Raw genomic sequence first — 21,646 nt, forward strand, 5'->3', positions numbered from 1 at the left:
CAAAATAATGTTTTTGACAGAAAATTACTAATAAAAATAAAAAATAATTTAATTTTAATTATAAATAGATTAATATTTATTATTTATAATAAAAAATATTTAAAATATTAAATTTTATTGTTATTTTTAATAAAAAAATATTTAAAATATTAAATTTTATTGTTATTTTAATAAAAAATATTTAAATTAATAATTTTTAATATTATTAATATTATCCGCGGGTCTAGCGGATCACCCGCGGGTTTTAGCGGGGCGGGTGCGGATTTCATATTTTCTTCTTACGGGTCAAACGGGTCAAATTTTTTGAGTAAAAAAAATCAGTTTACCCGCAGGTTGGCGGGTCAGCGGGGCGGGTTTGACCCGCAACCCAGCTCTACTTACCTGTTCCAAAAGAGACAAGACCGTATGTGTATGTCATCAGGACCGAACTTTCAGTTTCTGTTTACATAACGTTTTAACTTGTAACGTTTATGGGCTTAGCTAGCCTTACTTAGGAGCTGTTTTGTAGTTATAATAATATTTCAGTTCTATTTTGCAAATTTATTAGAGTTAGGTACCGGATTGCAAATTTAATCTTCGTTTCTAAAACCCTAAATCTCTCTCTCTCTGGATTCAGACAGCTTCAATGGCGTCTTTTGAGCGTTTCGACGACATGTGCGACCTGAGACTGAAGCCCAAGATTCTCAGAAACCTTCTCTCCGAGTACGTCCCGAACGAGAAGCAGCCTCTCGTCGACTTTCAATCACTCTCCAAGGTCGTATCAACCATCTCCACCCACAAGCTGTTATCCGAGTCTCCGTCGTCTTCAGCTGACCAGAAGAAGATTCAAGCTAAGCCTTCCAAATCAGCCGTTGATGAGTGGGTCGAGAGGTTGTTGGCTCTGGTTTCTTCAGACATGGTACAGACAGACTCTCTGTCTTTAAACAGTAAATTAATAAAGAGGAAAGGTGTCGACTTTGGTGTTTGAAATGATGGTTTATTGATGTAGCCAGATAAATGCTGGGTGGGTGTCGTTTTGATTGGAGTAACTTGCCGAGAGTGCTGCTCTGATCGTTTCTTTAGCTCATACTCTGTTTGGTTCAACAGCTTACTATCGCATATTAAGGTATGTGTGTATATGTTTTGCTCTCTGGTGAGATTTGAGTGTTTGTATTCAGTTATTCTGACTTTTTTGTATTTTGTTTGAAAGCAGAATCCAGAAAGTTCTAGAATTGTTCTAGTGGCTTCATGTACTTCAGTCTCTGATCTCCTTACAAGGTCTGTAATTGAATTATGTCTTGTCATCATTTACACTGGAAAAGCTGTGTAGATCAGATTGTTATACCATTTTTTTTTATTTTGTGTGTGTGTGTGTGTTCTACGTTAACTCTTTAAGTTTGCTCTTCAAGTTTTTTTGTAAATCTAAGCTGTTTTTTTTTAATTGGAATCAGGCTGTCTAGATTCACTAATACAAAGAAAGAAGCAGTTTCACACGCTTCGAAAGTAGTCCTGCCGATTATTAAACTATTAGAGGAAGAATCTTCAGAAGCACTATGGGTAAGTTTCATATTTAAGAAGACATTGAACTTTCTCTTTTAGCAAATGTTAGTTCTGCTCTAATCATGTCATTGCTGCAATACTCAGTTTTTGTTTTTTTTTTTGGTATTGGATGTGCAGGAAAGCATTGTGCATCTGCTGAGTACAATTGTTATCTTGTTTCCTGCTGCCTTCCACAGTAGTTATGACAAGGTGAGATGTCTTCGCTTCTCAGATGTATTTTATTTGTATCGGTATTTTGATAACTACATGACAATTCATACTCTAATGAATATACGCACATATTATGCTTAGGTGGTAACATTATGATTTGTAAAAGGTCTGGTAATTTGATAGCTTTTGTATCACTGTTTTATTGAGTCTATTTGAAATGATATTCCTTGCAGGTTGAATCCGTTATTGCCTCCAAAATATTTTCTACGAAAACCAGTTCTAATATGTTAAAGGTATTCACCGTTTTATACATTCACTAATTCACAATTTCCATCAACAAAGTAAATATTATTATATTAACCACGCCCACTTTTCTATCTCAACCTTTCAGAAATTTGCTCACTTTCTAGCATTACTCCCAAAAGCTAATAAAGGAGATGCAGGCAGCTGGTCCTTGATGATGCAGAAGCTGTTGATATCTATTAACGTTCATTTAAATAATTTTTTCCAAGGTTTAGAAGATGGTAATTTTCTTACTTCCCTTGTTCCTTTTTTTTGTCTGCGGCTATATAGTTTCTCTGATAGAACACTGTGGCATTTATCACAGAAACAGTAGGGAAAAAAGCGATCCAAAGATTGGCTCCTCCTGGAAAAGACTCTCCTTTGCCTTTGGGAGGTCAAGATGGGGGCTTGGATGATGCATCGTTGAACTCTGAGGAGTTTATTGTTTCCAGAGTTTCTGCACTTATGTTCTGCTGCTCAACAATGCTAACTAGCTCGTTCAAATCCAAGGTAGTGTGTGCTTCTTCTCCCTTGATGTGTGCTATCCAAAAAATGTAATTTGCTTCTGAAAAATGCTGATATTCTTTTCTCTCAACCTTCAGCTTAATGTTCAAGTTGCCTCATTATTATCCCTCGTTGAGCGAGTGTTGGCGGTGAATGGCTCTCTACCACGATCCATGTCACCTTTCATGACAGGGATCCAACAAGAATTGGTTTGTGCAGAGCTTCCTACTTTGCATTCTTCGGCGCTGGAACTCTTGCGCGCTACTATAAAGTGCATACGCAGGTAATTGAAGAGTTAATCCTTTGGTAGTTTATGTCTTGGTTTGTTACTACTTAACAACATCCTTGTGTTGATTCATTTTGCAGCCAACTTTTACCATACGCTGCATCTGTGGTGAGCGTTGTTAGTAGTTACTTCAAGAAATGTTCATTGCCAGAACTGAGGATAAAGCTCTACTCAATCATTAAAACCTTGCTCAAATCCATGGGTGTAGGTAATTTCATAAGATCTTCCCTTTGCTTGCATTTTCATTTCTCAGCTTGAGGTGATGAAAATAAAGATCCTCCCTGACCAGGAATGGCAATGCAGCTGGCAAATGAAGTTGTATCTAATGCCTCTGTGGATCTAGAAGGATTTGATGCGGTATCTAGCAAAACCCCATCGCTTACAAATGGTGCTGTTCTCAAGGGTGGCAGTAAAAAAAGGAAGCATGCATCTAATTCCGGAGCCCAGGCAGAGAACTCTGCTGTTGAAGTGGGCGTCCCTCACAATCACTCGTTGAAGATAGCAGCTCTTGAGGCACTAGAAACTCTTCTCACCATCGTAAGCTTCTTTTTAACTTATTACTGTTGATAGTTTAGTATGAAGTTAGACTCTGTGGTTTGTTTAGTTAGTTACCTGAATCAAACATTCTTCTTTTCTTATGGCTTTTAGGGTGGTGCATTGGGATCTAATGGCTGGAGAGAACGTGTTGATAAGCTTCTAATGACCACAGCAAAAAATGCTTGTGAAGGGAGATGGGCTAATTCTGAAACCTACCATCATTTACCCAATAAGTCTTCAACTGATCTTGTTGAGTTTAAGCTTGCAGCACTCCGTTCGTTTTTGGCATCTCTCGTTTCTCCATCACCAGTACGCCCTGCATTTTTAGCTGAAGGACTTGAGCTTTTCCAAAGAGGTAACTAAAGATTGTTGGCTTTGAATTAAACTATAAGCTTTTAAAGCCAAGAAACTGATGCATATACTGTGGACGACAGGTAAGTGTCAGGCGGAGATGAAAGTTGCTGAGTTCTGTGCTCACGCTCTCATGTCTCTTGAAGTTGTCATACATCCGAGGGCACTTCCACTTGACGGTCTCCCATCACTGAGCAGCCAGTTCCCTCAAAGCGATTCTCTGGCTAGCCAAAAACACAACGCACCTGGTCTGAATAAGATGGACCGTATTGCTGGAGATGGCAGTGTTCTATCCAACTTATGGCTGGCAAACGTGGATGTTCCAGCTAATAGCGAGATTGAGAGAACCGTAGACACGACTCTACCTCTCCCGGAGGCCAAAAGGTTGAAAGTTGGGAACGATTTGGTTGGATCAGAGAATGTTCAACATGCTGATGTGCTTATAAAGGTTCCTGAATCAACTAAGGAATCTCTAGTGCATGTTTCAGAGAGAGATGATGATATGGTTCCCAAAGTAGTGAGTGAGACTCAAGAGGGAGAGAGTTTAGCGGGTAAGGATAGTTTGATGGAGGAAGCAGCAGTTGGTAAGAAGCATGAATCCTTAGGTGAATCTGATGATGATTCTATTCCAAGTCTTAAGGCGGATGATTATCTTTCTTCTGATTCTGATATTGAATCTTAATGCAAGTCAAAAATTCATAAATCTGTCTTAAGAGTATCTTTTTTGTTTCTAAAGTTGTAGTTTTATCATCTTGATGTTGTTAACATATATGTTGTAAACAACTTTGATATTTTCATAAAACAAGTTAAAACCAAACTTTCTTCTTTGTAGTCCCTGGTTATTTAATCCTATTTTTACAGAATCATACAATCTTTCTTATATCTTCTCGCCTCACCATGCCATTTTGTCATATCTTGATTTGAGTGGCAATCACCTCAGTGGTTTCTTCAAAATCCTTAGTAACCATTTTGAAGCAGAGATCATAGGTACTGTTAAACTTAAGTCAATCTCAAATATCTCAGCCTCTCTTCCATACGGATAAGCCAACTAAGTCTTGACACTCTCTACAATCTTTGTTATACCTTGCTCTTTGTGCGCAAGCTTCTTTCTAGGTTTTTTGCCCCTTGGCCATATAAACAAAGTTGATGTAATCCTTATCCCTTAAGTTGAAAGATCAATAAAGGTTTTCTTATTTAAAAACAAACCTCCAAGGAGAGATTCCAGGATCTATTTGACGTTGATTGCTCTCACCATATGAAACAAAACGCATTCACAGGACATCAGAATGTCTTTCACTAACGTGACTGGAGCTTGATTCTGTACTTCTTTTCTTACAATTTAGCCAATCTCTTCCTCAAGCTTATACGCATGATGCAATGATTCAAACCTTTATTAATACTCTGGAAGCCTTTACAGGCTTTCTATGTTCAAACCACTCAAAGATAATTTAATGAGACATTTGGTAAATTTGACTCATACATGAGATATAAAGAGAACACTGTATGGCATAAGCATCAGAATTATTCAGATATCACAAATCCAAAACATAGGAAACTCAAATAATCAAAATAGAGAGAAACACAAAAAGGCCATCCTTGAGCTCTTTACTCCATCCTCCTGCATTTTCAAAAAAGACCCAACAAAAGGAGTCAGTTACATACAAAAGTTATAGAGTATCAAAAAAGTTGAGAATCAATTAATGATACTCACAGATTTTGTTGAAGGCAACAATATCACAGCTCTGGACAAACTCATTGATGGGTTCGACGGTGAGCTGCTCTTCAATCATAGTGTCAACAGACACAAGGTCATCAACAATTGTGCACATAATCTGCAACTTCTTGATACCGTAACCAACTGGGACGAGCTTTGACGCTCCCCAGAATAATCCTTCCATCTGGATGGATCTCACAGCTTCCTCTAGCTTCTTCATGTCGGTCTCATCATCCCATGGCTTGATATCAATCAAAACTGATGACTTTCCAGCTGATAAAGAAAAAATACAAGCCAGTTAGAACACAAGACATATCAGCATATGTAATTAACAAATGTAAAGACAGAACATCAAACTTACATTCCTTCTTCTTAGTAGATGCCTTCACGGAAGCAGCTCTCTCTTCAGCAGCTTTCTTCTCCTCTTCGGTCTCCTCTCCGAAAAGGTCAACATCATCATCGTCTTCCTCATCAGCAGCATCCTGATAAATCCCAAACTCCCATGAGACTCGCTGATTTACAATCACAAGAGACATAACGAGATCTAAAATAGAAACAATCTGAGCATACCTTAGAATCAGCTGCTGGTGGAGTAGCAACAGCCTCTTCAGCGACTGGGGCTGATCCCTCAACAACGACACCGCTTCCTTCAGCAGTGACACCACTACAAAACACAAAAGCAAACATTAGATGACTCCAACCAACAACAAACAAACCATAACGAAGTGAGAACCAATGACGAAGCTTACGAGATCCTCAGGAGGGCATCGATGTGGTTGTACCAACGAGAAGCGTTGACATACTGTGAAGATGGGGGCTTTGCAAGTGCTGTGAAGACAGTGATGTCATCCTTTGAAGCCTGGTACCTGTAACACAAACACAAACCGTTAGTCTCATAGTTTCGAACAAAGGTAGAGACTTTAGGATCTAATCTTGTTAGAAAAGTTAACAGAATCTTACCCAGTGATGTAACTGCGTGTGAGGAGATGCTCATCGAGCTTCTTCAATCCGGAATCAGAGTTAAGGTTTGGGAAAGCTGCCATTGTGTTTCTAAAGCTCGAGTCTATTTTTTCACTGAATATAAAGCAGATCGGAACAGATCAGAACAGCAAACTTTATGTTGGAAAAAAAAACACGAACAGGGGATTCATTCAGACATTAGCTCAGAACAGGAAGCAGACAAGACATGGCGCATTGGTCTAGGTTTCGTGATTCAACAAGGTTATGTTTGATAAATACGTAAATTTTGAATTTCCAGTCAAATACTAATAGAAAGATATATACTTTGAGATCAAACAAAGCTAGCAGTAGTCGCAAAAACAACTATAACGATGAAAATCGAAGAAGAAGAGCATACCTGGAGTTGCAAGGGAGGACTTGAAGAAGATTGAGTGAGGCGGACGAGGGATGCTGGAATGTATATAACGCCTCTAGGTTTTCTTGTACTGGGCTTATGTTGGGCCCAATTAATACCTCTCTGTGAGGCCTTTTTAGATACTCGGGTGTTTACTTTTGTTCAATGTTTTCATATCGCCGGTTTTGGTCACGGTAGTATTTTGTCGCTTCTGTGATTTAAAATCTTTAGATGTAATTAATGGAGAGAAACTACATAAGCGCATCTCTAATCTATGATATTCTCAAACAAAAAAAAAAGATATTTTAACATAATTAATTTTATATGTTAATTTTTCAAAGAGTTAAACCAGTGTCTGATTGGCAAATGTCTCAAAAACAATCATAAAATTTCTCAGTTTTCATTTAATAATTTTATTCTCTCAATTCTTTATTATTAATATTTTAATCATATAATTTGTTTCCTAAGTACATCATTGAAGATGTTCTAACACATCATCTTCTTCCTTATATTCACTAGGGGCATAGCCCCCGTGCAAGCGCGGAGCCAGGTACGTTATTGGTGCGTTGTGTAGTTTCGTGTACGGCATTTTGTTATTTATTTTTTAACTTTTGTTTTTCCGTGTTGTATATAATGGTGATGAATATAACATTCGAAGTCACACAGCTTAATTAGGTTGATATAATAATGACCGGTGAATTCATGTGTTGATATTTTCATATTTTATTTTCGTAATGATTTGATCGACCATTACCGTTATTAACGCTTTCATATTCAAAAGCTGAGGTCTATGAAGTTGGTTAGTGTTTATTTAGGTAGTTGTTAGTATAGAAAAAATAGTATAAAAAAATATAAAATTTGGATTTAAAAATTTAAGAAGGTAGATATAGGGGTGTTCAATCCAGATATCGATTCGATTTTGGTTTAGGTTTTTCAGTTTTCCGGTATTTCATTTTTGTTTAAATAGCTATCATATTAAATCTATATTTAGTTTGGTTTGATTTGGTTTATATACCATTGTTTTTTTTTTTAGTTTTATACCAAAATACAATATATATATATATATATATATATATATGATTTTTTATATATGATTAGATATCGGGTTGTGCATAACATTAAAATATTTCGGTTTTAAGTAGATAATTTTTGTTACTATTTAAAAATTAGTAAACATATTAAGTTAATAATAATAATAGTTTATATATAGAATAAAAATAAGAAAATTAGTAATCCATAATATTATAAATAGCTAAATATTTACCATTTTTCAACAAAAGAGTAAAAAATATGTTTTTTTTTTAATTTGATAAAAATGAAAAAATAACTTAAAATATAATATGAAATTATTAAAATCAACATTTTAAGTATGAAAATTATATCAATGAAATAAATTATGTATATATTATTAATTATATTATATAATATACATATAATTATATTACTGTATTTTAGTTGTCAGGTTCATTCGTTTTGATCAGTTTATAATAGATTCTTCCAAGTAAACAAGAAGAAATACTGCATTAGTTATTCATAAAGTGAAATTAATGTATCAACTTTTTTATCAAGAAAAATAATTACAAAGGCTGTCTTTTGCTTGTCGAAATAATTTCCCATTATTTCAAAGGATAATTCATATTCTTTAGAAAGAAAAAAACCTTTATCAATAAAAAGGTATAACTAAAAGAAAGTTTAAACTAAACTACATTCAGGGAATATATTCCAATGCAGAAAATTCTTACGTGGTGTAGACGACTAGTAGTCTCATATGTCCTTTTTCAAACATGATTGCATGACCGATACACAAGTAAACAAAGAAAAGTCTATATTAGAGACACTACAATATTCGGGAAAATAATATGATATTATGATGTCAGTTGTCAAATTACGCAGCTATGTAGTAGACTCGCATCGTATTCCTCTCTCATATAAATTTTCATATCTTGACTAGATAGTAAATAAATCATGGTATACTAGCATGTGATCATAGTTTCTCTTCCAAATCGGGCCGTCAAATCACCCATTTGATTTAAATACTCTTGATAACTTACTTTTAAAATTATAAGCATGCATGATTAAGCTTAGATAATCTATTTTTTCAAAGTTCTTAAATATTTATATTTATACAAATGACTAATCATGTACACTCTTCAATTCAGTCCAGCATATCCTTTTCCGTGTTATTTTTGTCTAATCAGGATGACAATGATCTTTGACCAAAGGTTGGTTACTGACAACAAACTAATCAAAACATGCAACCCAACCATTGTTAATTGATTCAATCATTTATGTTTTGTTAGAAGGAAAAAAATGTTATAATTATGTATACTTAAGGAAAATATGCAAATGCTTCAAAAGGTAAATAAATACAATAGAAATGAGAAAAAAAGCAAGCAAATGAGTTATCAAAAAGGTAAAAGAAGAAAATTTGGACAAGTCAACTGGATTTTTCTAGCACGAGTGTCTTGTACCATATCAATTCTCCATTGAATAATAACCACTTATCATTTTCTCACTTTATCAGCACAAAGAAAAATACAAAAAAAAAAAAAACAGACCACAACAGAGAAAATCACACTCTTTATATAAGTTTATATTTGTTGTTCAGTCTCCTCATCTAACACTTTAAACTAAAACTTACACACACAAAATAAAAAAGAATGGAAGGAGGAATACATGGAGGGGCAGATAAATCAGCTTTCAGAGAATGTTTTTCTCTAACATGGAAGAACCCTTATGTTCTTCGTCTTGCTTTCTCCGCAGGAATCGGTGGTCTTCTCTTTGGCTACGATACCGGTAAGTTTCTTAATCTGTTATCTGCAGTTTCACTCATCTATATACACATGTGGCTCAAGTTTGATGGGCTTTATATATACATGCAGGAGTTATATCAGGAGCTCTGCTTTATATCAAAGAAGATTTCAAGACTGTTGACCGGGAAACTTGGTTACAGGTTCTTATATGTTTGTTTTTACAAACAAAAAAAGATGTGTTGAATTATGATTATTTTCTAGGAACTATTTTAACAAGATTGATGTGGTAATTAAATTGTAATGTCATCCCAAAACAACACAGAGACCATAGTGTCAAATCAAAGAAACCTTAATAACTTTAGGTCTAATCATTATGAAATACTTTGCAAAAGCCTAGGAAAAGGTTTTCAGAAATTTGGACAAGCATAAATAAAAGCAGATCATAAGAGTTTCAACTCTGTTTTACTCATGCCGTTATACACACCATGCTGTTTTTGTATTTACCGTTAAGAATCACGTAACTAACTACTCAAACGTTACAAACACACACTAAGCTCCAAATCAATTTTATGAAAAACAGGAAATGATAGTGAGCATGGCGGTTGCTGGAGCCATCGTTGGAGCAGCCATCGGAGGTTGGGCCAATGACAAATTCGGGAGGAGAAGCGCCATTCTCATGGCGGATTTCCTCTTCCTAATAGGAGCTATCATTATGGCTGTCGCTCCTAACCCGTCCCTCATTGTCGTTGGCCGTGTTTTTGTGGGCCTTGGGGTCGGTATGGCTTCGATGACCGCCCCGCTCTACATATCAGAAGCTTCTCCAGCTAAGATCAGAGGAGCTTTGGTCAGTACCAATGGGTTTCTTATCACCGGAGGACAATTCGTGTCTTACCTCATTAACTTAGCCTTCACCGACGTAAGTGATATTAAACAATTTATCATTTTGGATTATTCTAAAGGTGTTAATGTTCTGTTTCTCTTATTGTTTTAGGTGAAAGGAACATGGAGGTGGATGCTTGGAATCGCGGGAGTTCCAGCCCTTTTGCAGTTCATCTTAATGTTTACACTCCCTGAATCACCTCGTTGGTTATACCGCAAGGTATATATGAATGTGTTCAATATGATAATTTTAGAGAAAAATAGTTACATGTGTTCAAAAAAAAGGAGAAAAATAGTTACTATTTTGTTTTGAAACACTGAAAAACAGTTATTAATATGGCAAAATATAAAACAAAATCTACTATGGATTGGTTTGGTATCATTTCTCTAAATATTTTAACCTTTTAAAACCTACTTCCAGTTTACATTTTTGGTTCTATGAAAAATATACCCATAACAAATTGTATTTTTCATTCTAACATAAACAGGGAAGAGAAGAAGAGGCTAAAGCAATCATGAGAAGAATATACTCAGCAGAAGATGTAGAACACGAGATTAGAGCACTAAAAGACTCAGTTGAATCAGAGATATTCGAAGAAGGATCTTCCGAGAAAATCAACATTACCAAACTATGCAAAACCAAAACCGTTAGACGAGGACTAATAGCTGGTGTTGGTCTCCAAGTGTTTCAGCAGTTCGTTGGTATCAACACTGTTATGTATTATAGTCCCACCATTTTCCAGCTGGCCGGTTTTGCTTCAAACAGAACAGCTATTCTCTTGTCTCTAGTTACCGCAGGACTTAACGCATTTGGTTCCATCATTAGCATTTACCTCATCGATAGAACCGGAAGGAAAAAGCTTTTGATCATTAGTCTTTTTGGAGTCATTGTCTCTCTTGGATTGCTAACTGGTGTTTTCTATGAAGTGACTACTCATGCTCCTGCGATTAGCTCCCTCGAGACACAAAGGTTCAATAACGTTACTTGTCCGGATTACAACTCATCTTTGAAAGCACAAACTTGGGATTGTATGACTTGTTTGAAAGCTTCTTCTCCTTCTTGTGGGTTTTGTTCATCTCCCAGTGGAAAGGTAAAGTCTTCGAAGAACCCGAAAATGTTTTCTTTATAACCTTTTTTTTACTTTTCTTTTTTGAAAATGTTTTTTTTTTAACTTGAAAAACATTAGAGTTCCATATCTTTTTTTATATGATGAATGCAGGAACATCCTGGGGCTTGTTGGGTCTCTAATGATTCGGTTAAGGACTTATGTCATAATGAAAACCGGCTTTGGTACACAAGAGGATGTCCTAGTAATTTTGGTTGGTTTGCTCTTCTTGGATTGGGACTTTATATCATTTTCTTCTCTCCGGGGATGGGGACTGTTCCATGGATAGTTAACTCAGAGATTTATCCATTGAGATTCAGAGGAATCTGTGGAGGAATAGCTGCAACTGCAAATTGGATATCAAATTTAATTGTAGCTCAGTCTTTCTTGTCTTTGACTGAAGCTATTGGGACTTCTTGGACTTTCCTCATGTTTGGAGTGATCTCAGTCATTGCTCTTCTCTTTGTTGTGGTGTGTGTTCCGGAGACAAAAGGAATGCCAATGGAGGAGATTGAGAAGATGCTTGAGGGAAGATCTCTTCATTTCAAGTTCTGGAAGAAAAGATCACAGCCCGTTGAGAAAGGAAACCAAACTGCATAAGAGAACTCGATCTTTAAAGATTTCATTAGTAATATAAATAAGAAATCACATTAGACTTGTAACTTTGTATATGAAACTTGATAGTGACAGTTACGTGATCCCCTCTCTACCATAAAAATACTTTTATGAGTCAAACTACTAGAGGAAGATCCTAGAAGCTATATCTTTTACCATAACAGTGAAGTGTCACCAAAATCATTTTGATAAAGACCAATTAAATTACACAACCTCTCGTTTAACTATTGTCAATGGTGAATAACTCCTATGGTCATATGATACATTCGAGGTTATTTAACTTAAAATAAATAATTTTACATAAAATCTTGTCTTTTTAGCTGTTGAGGATGAAGCTGACAACTACAAGATTAAATGCAGATAACAAAAATATACTTGAAAGTTGAAAGGTAGGTAATTCCAAATGGTATTTTGCTCTTTTTGCATTAGAAATTTTCTAATATTAAATCAATTCAAATACGGGCAACTAAACTGCTACTGAGGTTGTAAATTTGTGCGTTTCTTAACTCGGAGAAACAAACCAATTATGTTTAATATAATAAACATTCGAAAATACATTCAAGATTCAAGAGATACATTGGAGTAACTATGTATTTTGGAAACAAAAAGGTGAAATTCGATGTGAAACAAAATATTCTGAATGTGCATCAATAAATGCCTTTAGACAGCGACACGTGCCTGGTGCCTCACAGTCTCGAGCCCGTCGTTAAGCACTGTTACCACCGAAACCCAAATATCACCTTCTTTTTGCATTGGTCTTCTTAAAAACCATTTTTATAATGGAAGGCACACAAATATTAATGCAACTCTGGAATAAAGACATCTGATTATAGAGACGTAACAATTCCCATTTAGGGAATGTATTTGGTTAGTTAGTCCAAGTGGGGTTGTATTCGTGTGAGATGTTGTTTTGGTTTGTTTTTATTCAAGTGGGTTCAAGCATCAAATTGTTTAATATGGATTCGGTATACTTGAACTTGGATTGCTTATATAGCTACAGTTCAAAAGAATCCATGCTTAAGGGAGAAAACACAGTTTTATTGAATCAGATTTATCTGAAAAGAGGAAAATGATAAGAATCAGATTTTATCGCATGCAAGAAGTGAAGTTTATGCCTTATCTGAAGATCATGTGTCCCCTTAATTAATCCCATCGACATGGCCTTTTTCACTACTGATTTTAAATCAGCGTGAAACATGATGCAATTGTATGGTTGTTGAATAGATAACAATCCTTTAACGAATTTAGACTAAATATTTGCATCAATGATTAAAATATCGATGTACCTCATGCAGTAGCGGTCCTGACATGGAAAGACCACAATCAATTTTCTAAAAGTTGACCTATTTTGTATATTCTTAACTAAAGTATCATAAATATATATCAATAATTTGTTTTAAAAAGGCTGGTTTTTTCAAGTTTTTTGGATAGACCGGAAGCTGGTGCTTGGTGTGCTTTCCATCAGGGTCGGCACTGACCTCGTGGAGCCATAAATTAAGGAAGGGTCCTTTCTCCCGGACATTTAAAACTGGAAGCGCTAGTGTAGGATATGAACTGTTACAACTGTATATTTGAGCACCATGAATTTGTCAGTGACTTTTCATGTATATTGTTCGTAGCTGATAATGCCAATCCCACATATTGGTTAGGGCAGCGTTTTCCACACCTTCAGATTAGTCTGAGCCTGCTTATTATAGCTTTTCTATTTTGTTTGTTTTATCCCCACGCTAAGTAATTCGAATTGACTTTGTATGTTTGGACATTCTTCGTTTTGACTTGTACATAAACTCAAAAACATGTGATGGATATATCAATCTCTGATCTAAGTGGGTATATACATTTGTTTTTTTTTCTTGAAACACCGATATACATTTGGTTAAAACATGTAGCAAATACAGTGTAAATAGTAATTACCCTTTAAAGATTTTTCCTAATAAATTATTTGCACTTGCCTTATTCTTATTCGTATTTCATCTACAAAAACACAAACAAAGAATATATACCTATGTGCTTATTCCTAGCTATTGTCTAATCAGATTTTATAATGATCTTAGAATAGGACATGGACTTTGATTAATTATTTGAGCAGGTTTCTCATGAATATATAATATGAATGAAGTAAAGAAATAAAGAAGAGAGAAAATAATCTTATTTTGTTTGAGATATTTTAACACATATTTGAAAATAATCAATATTTTTAAATATTTAATTTATTTTAAAAAATCTATATTCACCAATGCTGATGGATTAACATAAGTGGATTAGTTGTGGACTATTTGATATCCCAATTGTAATTAGGTAAACAAAGAATGGCAGATTTGTAAAACCGAAAACTAAAGAAGGGTAAAAGAGAGAAAACAGCATAACGAAAGTCCTAAATGGTCCGAACAGTGCACTTGTATTCCTTGTCCGAAGGCTACTGTGGATATTTTTCTCAAACAGGTAAATAATACTTTCTCTCTCTAGCATCTCCCTCCGATTCCCATTTTCGCCATTTTTCTTTCACTTTCTTGGCTGATTTTCCCCGAAAAAAAAAGAAAAACATTATAAACCCTCACCACAAACTCCCCTGAAAACGAATACTTGATGCTATATTAAATGACCCTTTTGATTTAAATATTTCAGATCTGTGTATCTTCTTCTTCTTAAACCACTACGCTTATGATGAGGAGATCTGAGTTATAGAAGAATCATACCAAAGACTGGGAGAAAAAAGCTAATGAAAAGAATCTGAGAAGGAAATTTCATTTATAAACCATCTTCGCAGCCATTGTTGTCCGACAGTGAGCTTGGACAGTTGACACCTGTAATCCAAGTGAGTTTCTCTTGTTGGTGATTTTTGAGGCAAAACCCTTTCTCTCTTTTATTTTCTTTTTAGGATTAAATCTATGCTTTATTTATTGTATCTATATTGTTAACTTCTGTGATTGTTCCATTTTTAGGGCAAGCTTTTAGCTTCTTGAACAAAAAAAATCATTACTCAGGTAGTCAGGTTCTTCAACTAAAAAAAAATATATTTGTTATTCTTCAACTAAAAAAACTTATGACCAAAGCTAATAATCTTTGGAAGTATCTTTTTTTTTTATCAAACAATAATAATTTAGGGTTTCTGAAAAGGCTCTTGCAGCTATGAAGCTATACATATACTATGAAACTGAAATGCTACGAACATGAATAGGTTTTGCAGATCTACATATTAGTATAAATTAATTAATTAGCTGACATTAATCTTTTTATATATATTCAGTATTTCAATAGCAATGACTTTAATTTCTTCTTCCTCTTTCTTTTTACAGATTCCTATCACTGCAACATACTCAGTCTTTTTTGGCCCTATCGTCATAGCTCTGCAACTGTTTCTCTTCAGAGAGAGAGAGTAGTGAAGGCTTAATTACTATCTTACTTGAAAAGCATGAGAGTAGTGTTTCAATGGAAGACGACGACGACATTGAGACACAACAACAAACAAGCAGAAAGCTACAGAGACTCTCCTCCGACAAAACTGAAATGAGGGACTGGAGCAATCCATCGTCTCGGATCATTAGGGTTTCACGAGCTACCGGTGGCAAAGACCGACACAGCAAAGTCTTAACATCAAAAGGGTTAAGAGATCGGAGGATACGTCTCTCCGTCGCTACAGCGATCCAGTTCTACGACCTCCAAGACCGTCTCGGGTTCGATCAGCCGAGCAAAGCCGTTGAGTGGCTTATCAACGCGGCTTCTGACTCAATCTCCGATTTGAATCCGATCGATACGAACTTCGAACAGACGCTTTCGCTGTCTAAGTCGAGCACGTCTGAGAGCTCGTTGTTGTCTTTGTCGAGGACAGAGAGTCGTGGCAAAGCGAGGGAGAGAACAGCTAAAGACAAAGACTTGCAAAGCTCCTTCACTCAGCTTCTCACACGCGGTTTTGACGAATCGAACCGGAGTTGGACCGGTGGTGGTTCTTCTGATTGTTTCAACCCGGTTCAGCTCATACCGAGCTCCTTGAATCATCGTCAAGAGCCGTCGTTGAATCATAGTAATAGTCAAAACCAATACTCTTTTTTACCGAACTACAACGTTGGAATCTCTTCTTCTGATTCTCCCGGGGAAGCCGGTTGTTACAGTAGTAGGGGGACCCTTCAGTCCAATTCACTACCTCTCTTTCTCAACAACAACATTAATCAAAGATCGATATCTTCGTCTTCTTCTTCATCTTCTCCAATGGACAGTCAGAGCATTTCCTTTTTTATGTCTCCGCCTCTACACAACCATAGTCATGATCAGCTTCCAGAGGCTTTTGATGGCCGGTTATATCTCTATTACGGTGAAGGAAACCGGAGCTCCGACGATAAAGGAAAGGAGAGAAGATAGTACAGCAAAAATGTTTCATTAACTCCATCTTGGTTATTAGTACTTTCTATCTATTTTACAATGTCAATTTTTTTAAGAAATGGATTAGTTAATGTAGTAATAGTACCATGTTGTTTGCTTTGGGTTCTTGATCTTGTAAAAGAAAGATGGTTTATTGGGGCGTGGGTGGCATTGAGTCTTATCTTTATTTGTGTGTCTTGAAGTAAATGACATTTCTAAGATTACTAATATGATGGCATGTGGATGTAGGGCTTTCATCGTCTGTGTTTGTCTCCTCATGTGTTCCATGTTGGGTTCCCTTCTTACTCAGCATTCACTTTGTTCCACTTGTTGTACTTTCTTGTTTCACCACGTATTGTCACAATTAATTTAACCAAATTGACTGATTGTTGCTTTTTGATGTATCTGTTTGATTCAATATCATACTCCCTCCGTTTTTTAATATAAGTCGTTTTAGAGAAGTTTTTATGTTTCGATGTTTTCAGTTTTCTAATAAAATTTATTAACATTTAATGTTATATAACCAATGATAATATACTTTTTATTTTATTATTGGTTGATTTGTAGTTAGGTAAATAATTAATGATGTTTTTGTTTAAAAATAAAAAAATTAATTTACGTGCACAATTCTAAGAAGTCTTATATTAAAAAACCGAAGGAGTATATAATAGGAGTATTCACCTAACCTCTCACCAATCATGCAAAGCGAGTTTCCAATTGAACTCGTATGGAGGCAGGACTGTGGGAGTTTCTTGTGAGACCGAAGAAGGCAATTGTACAAGAGTGCATGTACAATTGCCTTCTTCGGTCTCACAAGAAACTCCCACAGTCCTGCCTCCCTACGAGTTCAATTGGAAACTCGCTTTGCATGATTGGTGAAGAAGCATCATGTGTCACAAGCCAGTGAGTTGTTGCAGTTTTTTGCAGAAAGACGGTTGTGATCTCTCTGTTTCTTCTCTTTTTTGTTCCTTCTTTCTCCAATATATGTGGATCTGTTTGCTTCCACCATCTGGAAAAAATGTCATTGATAACACTGTTAACACCTTCCTAGTGTGCAATACTCAATGCAAGTTTTATTCGCCTTGGCATCAAATGAACAACATTTTGGGAGAAACTGACTAAGGTCTTGTAGATCACATGTAACCCTCAGCACAAGAAACACGATCACCCAAATAAAAACAATTCAAAGAACATGACCATAGCCTTTAAACAAAAAAAAAAAGAACATGACCATAGCCAAAACGTAAACCTCAGGCAGGTTCTTGTATCTAAATGATAATCAAATATATTTGAATTCAGATCATAGAGGGAATCTAATTTAAACACTGTAAAACAGAGCAGAAAAGCACAATTTTTCTTGAGTGGTGCGTAATACCTGAAACCATCGTAATGCGCAAATCAAAACGAGTTCGATTCCAGACAAAGCTTGATCAACATCTTCACCGCAGTCCCAAACGGCTCATCAAACGCATCAGACAACCAAGAAGCATCACGCACTTCCTTGTTTCACACTCGACCTAATAGCCACCAATGTCGCACCTTTCGGAACAGTACTATCTGTTAACTCCAACTCCGACGCATACCACAGCCTCATGTTCAAATGAAAGAAAACATGTAAAACTTTCATAAACCTCAAAAACTCGAACTTCAAATCACTTTAATATACCAAGCCCGTCATCCATAAGAAGACATAAAATGTCTGTGTCATCAATCCCCTGTATCTACAGAGTACGAATGATTTGCTCGTGTACGTAGTCCCGTTCTCTGGAGACTGGACCGTGTTTCATGGGGAGAGCGTAAGAAGGCGCAAAGTTTTGTCGCTGCCGTGTTTGTGTTCTTGCTCTCCAACACGGCTTATTTACCATCATCAAATATATATGGTGACCATTGCATTAGAAGATTTGGAAGAGTTTGTATTATCCTCTCCAAGTTTTTCCATAATGTACAATAAAACATATATATATATATATGCGTTACGCGTGTACATGCTAATGTTTATATATGCTTGAATTTTTTATTGAAATGTTTCGTTTTAGTTTCTTGACATATTATTGTAATCGATTCACCGTAGATACGGCGGAGCATATGTATCTTTTCCCAGGAAATTCGTACGGAGATTGACATTTTTTTTTTTTGAAAAGGCTTTCAAGATTGACATCCTTTATCTTGTTTTATCTATATTTTACAAAATCTAAATCAAAGTGGCAAATTTTGTATCCCCTATTGATATAAGATAAATTGTTTCAACTGGTAACGTACCAATAGTTAGCTTAAAACGTAGTATGTTTTTCTACAGATAGTGATATCTTTGCTTTTTTTTCTCACCATAATTTAAATTACATGATATCTATATTAAATTTTCGCAACGGATCTCAAGTTAAAATTAAAAATGGTTAATATTGTTTATACTTAATGAAAAAAAATAAATTAGATAAAAAACGAATTAAATATAGATAAGATAAATGATTAAAATTAAGAAAAATAAAAATTATTCAAAATCTAAAAGATATATTATAAAAGAAAAAGATAATTCTTATATATTGTGTTGTTATCCAAAAATTACTATTTAATAAAAATTATAATTTAAAGACAGGAAACACATAACTAAATAGTTATAAAGCAAAATTCTTAATTTTATATAGTTGAAAAATAATATTGAATGAATATAAACAATAAGTTATCATTGTAGTTTTTAATTAATAATTCATGTATTAATATTTAATTAGTAATTCGTTTGTGCATGCATAACTCCTAGTATAATAATATTTAATAATAAAAATTAACTACAACTTTTTATTTTAATTCAGTTTTTGAAAAAACTGAAAGAAAAAAAAGAAGCTTTTGAAACATTTGAAGCCTTATCTAAATCCTGTTTTTTTTTAAAAATTTCCTTCTTTAGTTTTTGCTGGGTCACATATTATATCGTCTCTTTTATTGAGGCTTGAGAAAGAGAATGTTTTCATGTTTTAAAGGCTATCTTGGGACTTTTGACACTCTTCTACGTTTTTATTTCTTCTTCTTTGGGAAGCAAATAGTCTTGTTCGATCATTTCAATATTTTAAGATAAACCGCTCTATTACTACATAGCAACACAACTAGTGGAACTATACTTTCATATATCTGGAGATTGAGATGATTACATTTCTGAGTCACCTCCTACATTCTTTGCTTTGAATGTTCATCGGGGACTAACGATGCCTTCCTGCCATTATTTCGTTGTCCTACAAATACTTGGGCTCATCCTTTTTCTTTATCAAAATGAAAAGCCCATGATTAAAAAATTAATTTACAACGATGCTATGGTATGTAAAAACGCAAATGGGCCAAAACCAAGATACCAGACATGATCTTTTTTTGTGTCACCTGGTGCCACTAAACATGTTATCATATTTTGGCAGCTTACTTGTCAAGAGTGATGAATAATACTATTGGTAAAATAAATGTGTATGTGTTATTAACTTATTATTCTTCATCACTCATCACATGTCCAAGTTGACAAGATCTTGGAAACTGTTTGGGCACTCAAAGTTCTCTATAAACAAACAAAAATTGACATATACTGCTCTTTTTATTAGAACTGACCACGGTAGTGACCTCTGTAGCTTCATAAACCAAAAAAACACCAAAGTGGAAACAAGAAAAAGAAGGTTGGTGGTCATGCCTATTGGTAATAAAAAGAGAAATAGAATTGATGTTCTCAATAAATCATATGATTTGTTTCTTGTGTAGTTAATCTTCACATGTATTCTGCCAACAAAAGACGATTGCCATGATACCATGTGTGGGTAAGTAAATTACTTTATTTTATGAAATGTAAAAATAAAACATGTTATCAAATGATTTCTATTAAATTTAAACTCCAAAGAGATAATTTCGAAAGTATTTTACCAACTAAAACCTTTTAACAATGGAGATTTTTGCGTTCATCTTTTTCATTATCAAAATGGAGAGCCGTAGGAGAGCCCATTACGGACAAATACAATTTACAATGATGCTAAGATAAACATTAAACATAGTGTAAAAAAACGTAAAATGGCTGAATGGAAAAGTTTTAAGTAATTGATTCAAGTCATAAAATAAAACATGTTATCAAATGATTTTTATTAAATTTAAACTCCAAAAAGATAACTAAAACCTTTTAACAGTTGAGATTTTTGCGTTCATCTTTTTCATTATCAAAATGGAGAGCCGTAGGAGAGCCCATTACGGATAAATACAATTTACAATGATGCTAAGATAAACATTAAACATAGTGTAAAAAAATGTAAATGGCTAAACAACCCAAGATAACACACATGATTTAATTAGTAACTAATCACCTTTTGAGAATCCCTTCCTTATACCATTGATGGAGTTGCTCTCATGTTTTGGCAACTTAACTTGACTAATAATAGTTTAGGTAAAAATAAATGTGTATGTGTTATTATTCGTTTGACTAAAAAAAGTGTTATTATTCTTAATCACTCATCACCTGTCCAAGACATCAAGTTGTAAAGATTCTGGAAACAAGTTTGGGCACTTCGATTTCTCTATAAACGAATAAATTGACATCTACTGCTCTCTTTATTAGAACTGACCACGGTAGCTACCACTGTGGCTTCATAAATCCAAAAAACACCAAAGAAGAAACAAGGAAAAGAAGGTTGGTGGTCATGCCTTTTGGTAATAAAAAGAGGAATATAATTGATATTATCAATAAATCATAAGATTTTTTTCTTGCAGTAAGTAGTCTGCCAACAAAAGACGATTGTCATGATACCGTGTGATGGGTAAATAACTACTCATTACTTTGTTTTATAAAATGTGAAATAAAACCAGTTTTTTTTTTGTCATTGAAATAACTTCCAAAAGTTTGATCTCCAAAAAGCTCAATGCTCTGAGAGAAACAAAGAGAAAACAAGCAAAAGATAAAAGACATACACCAGTAGGTGCTTAAACAAAAGAAAAAACCTAACAAAAAGAAATGAGTTTTTGAAGATATAAATGGCTTCATATTCCATTAGGTGAAATAAAACCAGTTATCAAATGATCTGTATTAAATTTGAACTTCAAAAAGAAGAAGGAAAGAATTACCAAAGCATTTTACAAAATAGAAATCCCTTTAACAATTGTTTAGCCGTTTATCAAGAATGTCTCTCCTTAGTTTCAAAAAAAAAAGAATGTTCCCTACCCATAACTGAAAGTTGTGTATATTCTTGATTGATACTATAAGCGAACTTT

General features: G+C 34.7%; 4 protein-coding genes across 6 annotated transcripts; 3 read left to right on the forward strand and 1 right to left on the reverse strand.

Moving 5' to 3' along the window:
* The first annotated feature begins 625 nt into the window (after nucleotides 1-625).
* LOC103835228 (proline-, glutamic acid- and leucine-rich protein 1) lies at nucleotides 626-4,842 on the forward strand. The gene is made up of 13 exons (XM_009111356.3): nucleotides 626-898; nucleotides 989-1,105; nucleotides 1,193-1,257; nucleotides 1,431-1,536; nucleotides 1,657-1,728; nucleotides 1,923-1,982; nucleotides 2,081-2,213; nucleotides 2,297-2,481; nucleotides 2,574-2,758; nucleotides 2,842-2,969; nucleotides 3,051-3,298; nucleotides 3,410-3,653; nucleotides 3,733-4,842. The coding sequence occupies exons 1-13, from the start codon at nucleotides 626-628 to the stop codon at nucleotides 4,329-4,331; spliced, it is 2,415 nt and encodes an 804-aa protein (XP_009109604.2). The 3' UTR covers nucleotides 4,332-4,842.
* A 232-nt stretch (nucleotides 4,843-5,074) lies between these two features.
* Nucleotides 5,075-6,803, reverse strand: LOC103835229 (elongation factor 1-delta 1). Of its 2 annotated transcripts, XM_009111359.3 has the most exons (7): nucleotides 6,721-6,802; nucleotides 6,324-6,437; nucleotides 6,113-6,229; nucleotides 5,934-6,027; nucleotides 5,725-5,845; nucleotides 5,361-5,636; nucleotides 5,075-5,267 (listed from the first exon to the last, which is right to left on the reverse strand). In XM_009111359.3, coding segments are annotated over exons 2-7 (693 nt in total). In that variant the 5' UTR covers nucleotides 6,407-6,437; nucleotides 6,721-6,802; the 3' UTR covers nucleotides 5,075-5,265. The 2 variants fall into 2 exon arrangements, with proteins under 2 accessions (XP_009109607.1, XP_009109605.1); XM_009111357.3 differs by lacking the exon at nucleotides 5,075-5,267 and having other exon boundaries at nucleotides 5,332-5,636; nucleotides 6,721-6,803.
* Nucleotides 6,804-8,554: 1,751 nt separating this feature from the next.
* On the forward strand, nucleotides 8,555-12,190 carry LOC103835231 (probable inositol transporter 2). Its single transcript, XM_009111360.3, has 6 exons — nucleotides 8,555-9,513; nucleotides 9,600-9,670; nucleotides 10,051-10,386; nucleotides 10,462-10,569; nucleotides 10,838-11,440; nucleotides 11,570-12,190. The coding sequence occupies exons 1-6, from the start codon at nucleotides 9,378-9,380 to the stop codon at nucleotides 12,053-12,055; spliced, it is 1,740 nt and encodes a 579-aa protein (XP_009109608.1). The 5' UTR covers nucleotides 8,555-9,377; the 3' UTR covers nucleotides 12,056-12,190.
* A 1,623-nt stretch (nucleotides 12,191-13,813) lies between these two features.
* On the forward strand, nucleotides 13,814-19,014 carry LOC103835232 (transcription factor TCP24). Of its 2 annotated transcripts, XM_018653448.2 has the most exons (4): nucleotides 13,814-14,512; nucleotides 14,696-14,885; nucleotides 15,013-15,054; nucleotides 15,367-19,014. In XM_018653448.2, exon 4 carries the CDS (start codon nucleotides 15,500-15,502, stop codon nucleotides 16,424-16,426), a length of 927 nt encoding a protein of 308 aa, XP_018508964.1. In that variant the 5' UTR covers nucleotides 13,814-14,512; nucleotides 14,696-14,885; nucleotides 15,013-15,054; nucleotides 15,367-15,499; the 3' UTR covers nucleotides 16,427-19,014. The 2 variants fall into 2 exon arrangements, with proteins under 2 accessions (XP_018508964.1, XP_009109610.1); XM_009111362.3 differs by lacking the exon at nucleotides 15,013-15,054 and having other exon boundaries at nucleotides 13,817-14,512.
* Nucleotides 19,015-21,646: the final 2,632 nt, after the last annotated feature.

The sequence above is a fragment of the Brassica rapa genome, chromosome A08 (assembly GCF_000309985.2).
Source record: "Brassica rapa cultivar Chiifu-401-42 chromosome A08, CAAS_Brap_v3.01, whole genome shotgun sequence".
Lineage (NCBI taxonomy): Eukaryota > Viridiplantae > Streptophyta > Magnoliopsida > Brassicales > Brassicaceae > Brassica > Brassica rapa.